Source organism: Varroa destructor, unplaced genomic scaffold, assembly GCF_002443255.2.
Source record: "Varroa destructor unplaced genomic scaffold, Vdes_3.0 BEIS01000004.1, whole genome shotgun sequence".
NCBI lineage: Eukaryota > Metazoa > Arthropoda > Arachnida > Mesostigmata > Varroidae > Varroa > Varroa destructor.
Genome location: NW_019211457.1, coordinates 11,042,773 through 11,048,788, shown reverse-complemented (window position 1 = coordinate 11,048,788; position 6,016 = coordinate 11,042,773). Strand labels below are relative to the sequence as shown.

General features: G+C 41.6%; 1 protein-coding gene across 7 annotated transcripts; it reads right to left on the bottom strand.

Annotated features, from left to right (window-relative positions):
* Nucleotides 1–1,416: 1,416 nt before the first annotated feature.
* Nucleotides 1,417–5,681, bottom strand: LOC111250248 (uncharacterized). Of its 7 annotated transcripts, none has more exons than XM_022805163.2 (4): nucleotides 4,190–5,681; nucleotides 3,769–3,920; nucleotides 2,468–2,554; nucleotides 1,417–1,699 (listed from the first exon to the last, which is right to left on the bottom strand). In XM_022805163.2, exons 1-4 carry the CDS (start codon nucleotides 4,191–4,193, stop codon nucleotides 1,514–1,516), a joined length of 429 nt encoding a protein of 142 aa, XP_022660898.1. In that variant the 5' UTR covers nucleotides 4,194–5,681; the 3' UTR covers nucleotides 1,417–1,513. The 7 variants fall into 7 exon arrangements, with proteins under 7 accessions (XP_022660898.1, XP_086843705.1, XP_086843706.1 ...); XM_086987579.1 differs by having other exon boundaries at nucleotides 4,241–5,677; XM_086987580.1 differs by having other exon boundaries at nucleotides 4,274–5,677.
* Between the last annotated feature and the right edge of the window lie 335 nt (nucleotides 5,682–6,016).

Genomic DNA, 6,016 nt, shown 5'->3' with positions numbered 1-6,016 from the left:
TTATGATTAAGCAAAAAAAAAGGTATAAAGGGGAATTAAAAAGAAGCCCGAGTATTTATTGAGCATACATATCAAACTGGATGGTTTCAGACATCTCTATGGCCAGTAACAATATGTTCGAATAGTAATTTCAGCATTTTTGCACATGGCCGCAATCGAACTTTTCGCCAAAGCACGGCTTGAAGTTTGTGGGCCAAAACGGTCATTTCAGAAGACGTGTTACATCACCATTAATTAAATACTGAAAATTTGTAAGCATGGGTTTTCTGTGAACTGACCCTAGGCTAGTAGAAGACGGGTGTGCAAACAATGAAGAACTATAATTCACAAAGAAATCTGTCTGCGAGTATATCGTTGCCATTTACAAAACCCGGTCCACTCTCTACCGCCAGCCCGACTATGACCAGGCGAGAGATTGGCGTAGCTTTGGAATGAAACTGAGTTCAATGGCGGTGGCGAGTGGGTTCGGACGTAAAGTGACGGAAGCACTCGCAGCAGACCCAAGGAGCATCTGCTACTATGAGATACTCAATGAAACAAAAAATGAATGCAGTTTGCTATCTGATGCTCCTCAAAAGATTCACAGACCTTTTGCTATGACAATTGAAAGTACCCAGTCTGCCCACTTGGTGACACCAGATGTCGCTGCCGTGCCGTAATTAATTCCTAAATTGAGCAAAGGAATATCGCGGGCTGGCTTCAATCCGCTCATTCCTTCAGCCTAAATCCGTGCCATCATTGAGCTGGCAGGCAAGCATATCCCAGTATCGATCTATTTCGAAAAGCCATAGATAGAGATATACATACATATGGCTGATTACATAATAACAGCATTTTGTTCTCGGCGAGGAAACATAAGCCGTACGAATTAATCATTTATACTCATGATTTTGTCGTTGTTCGCTACCTACATTTTACGCAGCCATGTTACGAATCACTATTGCCTTCTTCCATCTGAAGCAATCGGCTAGCGCGTCTGTTTTCTACTATTGGTCGTAAATGTCAGCAGACTTAGTAGAACCAGTCGAGAGTGCTAGCCATTTGACGCACTTTCAGATCAACCCATCTGTGCATTTCTGACATGACAAGGGGGCTAGACAAAGACCTAGTACGCACTCTTCCATCCTTTCAAACTTTGCAAACTATATGTATAATGACAGTAGTAAGAATAGCAATCCTATCACAAAACCGTACATGCATCCATGACGTTCATATCTACGTAATGTCTCGCCTTTAACCTAATGCCTAATTGAAGGATCAGCTCAGACAGGCAACTAACCGATCTATTACCATACTATAAAAATTTTGTTAAAATGATAAATTTATTCAGTTTGTCAAAAACCCAATGACTATACTTCAGCTAAAACCGACTATCATGCAGTGCTATCTAATTTTGCTCTAGAAGTAAATTAGTGATAGAAGGCTAGCGATATTATCCGCTGGATAATAAGTTTATTAGAAGATATATTTTCTTTAGATGCGTTCTATTCGTAGTGGAAAACACTAGAATATCCTAGTAATAATATTGCTCTTGTGGCTGATTCGGGTAAGCATGAGAGAGTGCTGTTGGAAGAGGTGCGATTTTTCGAGCGACAGACCCTAGCGAACTGCGATGATTTCCGTCTCGGGTCCACCAAGTATATGGTTCATACTGAACGTCACTTATCGTATTGCGTCGATTGTGACTGTTTGTGCCTTCCTGAAAAAGGGAAAACTATTTCATCCTACTTGGCTGAGGTAAGTTCTCTTGATAAATTAACTGATCGTAAAGATCGCAGGTAACTTCCCGCTGCCTCAATGCACTGCGGTGAAAATAGATAATTGGTTAATAGTAAAGAGAATTTAGTTGAAGTTGATACGGTCACCTTGTCGTTCGAGACGCTAACAAAGAACGAGGCTGGTGGGGCTCAAGTCTTACCCACAACACGTTGCTACACAATTGATATAAATATTGAAAAAAAATTTGTCCTTATCTGAGTATTGGGCGTCTTTCTCTATATAATAGGTGTAACAACCAAACACAAAAATGCGTATGCCTTGACAAAGGTCAGTAGTCAGACGTCGCCGCAGAAAAGAAGCTCCTTTTCACGGTATTTGTATTGCAAGCGTCAATGTTTGCTGAAAAATCAGATATAACTGACTGAGAAAAACTGACTATGTACCTAAGCTTTTTCTCTCGAAGAAAGATAATAGTTTTAATTAGTCATGTAACGAAAATACTAAGCTGAAAAATTACAGCGTTGTATAGAGTATCGCGCGTCGTGGATGTACCTTCGCATATGTCTCTCTCCGTTTCGAGGCTTACGTCCGGTATCATCGCTAGACATTCGATCAGACAAATGGCTGGCTCCCAGCGCGAAACGAACCGTGTGCTGGGTTCGAACCTAGAGCACAAAATGCTCCTAAAATTACCGGGCTACGCCCTAATCTAATACGGGGACATTGATCTACGTCTAGTACAACTTACCTTGCAGTACGTTTCATCTGGTCGTGCTCCGGGGTCTCGGGAACAGTTTAGTCCGGAGCAGCATTGCCTTCGACGTCCACAAGCTTGCTGAATAAGTCACAATGTAAAAAAATTCACATCCGTAAGGTTAAAACGCAGATAAAATATTATTACGCTTCTTCCGGCACACCAACACGGAGAATCTCATACAAGCTTACGATTTACATGAGCGAAATGAAGACCATAAGTCCCTAACTAGTCTGACGGGGGAAGTGACGATCTCTCTGGATGCATATAGACGGATGCATGTAAGCGTAGCAAAACAGTTCTGTACCGGATCGAAGTAATCGGATCAAAACAAAATAAACCGTATTTTGTTTCTTCTTGTAGAAAAAAACAACGATAGCTAATTAGGAGTTGTAACTTGAACTTAACTCGATAAAGCAAGTCGCTCGACCAAGAGTGTTTCAACTTGTTACGAAAAGCTGCTGCTGTTGCTGTTACTGCTGCTGCTGCTGGTATCGTACGCGTTCTTGGCTGACTCTTTAGATTTGGCAAGGGTTATTTTTGTCTGATTTAGTGCTACTTAGCTGTCAATGATGTAAAAAATCAGAAACGATTATCAAGCACCTGCCGAGTAAATCGGCAGTGACACTCCGTGAGTGCTGTCTATGCAGATTCGTCAATGTATGCGTGACGATTTTTATATGCTGCGCCTTAGCGGCTTTATCGTTCATTCTCATTAAGCTCTTGACGTCTACCCATAAAAAACAACCCGGTCTCACTGTGCCAGTAATTTTGTGAGTGATTTGGCCTTCTGCTATATCTAAAAGCGAAAATAAAGTAATCACGTTTTGAATAATAGCAAGTGAATGAGTCTTATACTCACCTGAGAACGTACCAAAGGTTCAAAAAGGCCTAGCTTCTTTTTTGCTAAACTTGACTAAAGAATAGAATTGTGTGAAAAATAAATAATATAACGGATTTGTTTGTGCTAAAATGGTTACTTGCTTTTAACAGAATTTTTAGTGAGTTTGGTTTGTCTTTTCGGTTGTTTCTGTGGCAATGGCTTACTTACACTTTGGCCGCTTTGCACAAAAAGCCTCAGACTTGTTTATGCCCTACTTTTTTCTAACCCACTATTGCTGTTGCAAATCTGCCGGAGAAATTTTCGAACCATAATAGAGATAGAGAAAAAATGTGTATACCTCATAACTGAGAAAAAAGAATTTGATCTCGACCTCGTTTGCGCTGAAGTGTTTCACACGTGATTTTGCTAATATGGTTAGCGTGAGCGCAACATATATTTCGTAGGTACTCACATAATAGGATTGGCAAGCATCAACGCAGGCCAACATCACAGGCACCAGCAGGAGAACAATCGTTGAAGTTTGTAGGATTTGGGACAGCGTAAATCTCATACTGAAGGACTTCCTTGTTGGCCGATAGCATAGGACGGCCAGTACACTTTCACCTATATATTTCGAAATAAACATAATACAGAGATTTATAAAACTGGATTATACAGTATAATCTAGTCTTACCATGAAGGGTCATGTCACTCATGACAAACAACTTTGTATAGAACAAGTCTAGCTCAGCTCACAACTTGTATGAAAACCTGAAGCACAATAGAGAGAACAATACGAACAGATCGTACTCTATGAACCATCAAAATAGGTATTTTAGACTTGCATCGAAGATTTAAATTAAGAGTTAAGCTGTATCGTTGTCTCTGCGTATTCATAATGTGAACGCATCATATAGGATTAACCGGATCATTGATTACGCAACCATATAATAGCGATACGCGTTCGAAAAATTTACAAGAGTTGAATATTTTTGTTTGTTTGTTTGTTGGTCCCAGATAAATTTTGCTCTTAACGGCAAGGTAACAACGACGTCACGATGAGCAAAGCACTAAAATTCTCTTAAGATCATTTCTATGTCCACTTTTAGTCCACGCTTTAGTATAGTTTTTCACGTGATCTTGAACCGATTATGAAGCTGTCCCGTCGTCCTAGATAAAGTAACCTACGGCATACGTTACAAACGCGATCACCACTGCAGGAGGCCACTAATCGCCCTATAAGCACCGATAGCTCTAACAGAAGCGACGTAGATAAACGCTGTGCGCGCACTATCTCCTTGTCTCGCTAGACGCGCGGCCAGCTAAAGTATATCGCCTGCTACCACTGCATGAATTGCTCAGATCGTAGCACACACACTGTCATATATGTTTGTACATAGCCACACATTTAACTACCGCCGCTCAACGCTTCGTCCTGTCCGCTCTGTCGCTTTTGTTCTTCGTATGCTTGGGCCCCTACCGCCTCTTTTATTTTCCCCCTTTCCGCCGCGGTCAGTCGGCAGCACAAGCGTTACTCTTGCCGCCGCCTCAAACAGAAAATCGTGCACCCCCCATGTTAGGCGTGACAGCCGACCCAACTAGGTATCTGCATGCCTGAGAAAATGTATGCATCTCGCACCCCCGCTCTAAAAAACGAGCTTGAAGATAATGACAGCAAAGGTATACAAGATAACGGTACACGGTCAACTAGATAACGCAGCGTGCAATTACAGGTTGTGTTAACTTATTCGCAAGCTGTGTAAGCAAGGGGGAGAGATAGAAACGTCCATAGTCGCTTGATTAAATCTAATCCAAAGCGTTTTGCAGTTTTCCTCGGAAGGAAAACGTCCGAGTGCGAAGAGTGCTGTGTTAGTTTTTGATCCATATCGAGCAGGAATGATAGCTTTTGGCCTAAGTGAATGAATTCAACAACACAAATACGCATACGCGTACAGACGCCCGTCTCACCGCCTGCCCTTTGTGTAAGAGCGCATACAGATTTCTTGAGAATACCTGTTCTCATTCCTATCTCTGATTCCGGTAGCAGAAGCGATAATGGCCTTGAAGGAAGCACGACAAGCTAGCTATACCGCGTCAAAAAATGTTAACGTTTTGTCCTAACAGACAGCCGGCCCATAAGCACAATTCCCGTTGACAGGCGCAATACGATCAAGCTACTCCTACCTCTACGCTAGAAGCTTCCGCAACAGGGAAAGGCACCTATCTTGTTGTTTTCGGCATTTCTGCCAAACAGTACTGGTTATCGTTAAACATAACCAAAACGTCTCCAGTGTAACTTCGAGAATATACAGACGAGAGACTTAAACAAACAACTTCTGTGTGCATATTGCAACAGTTTGCAATGGGATAATCTATCTAACGTCTTTTTTCTCGATATGGAAACTACTCGTAACAAAACAAAATCAATGAAATAAATTCTAGCGTACTACATACATGAAATTTTACATCGCAATGTAGATACTTGCCTGTATCGGTATTAAGGCGCTACACACGTTAGGCGCACAAAGGAAAGGCCAAAGTTGTGTGCATTCGAACTATTATGAAGGCTCAATAGTAGATGTAACAGAGCATCCTCAGGTGTACGTATTTACCGCTTGTTTATCTGATCTCCAGAAAATTGTACGCTTACCGCCACGTTCGATCAGTTTTATTGAGGAACAACAGCTGAACTGCTCAGCGGAATTCGATAACACATCAGC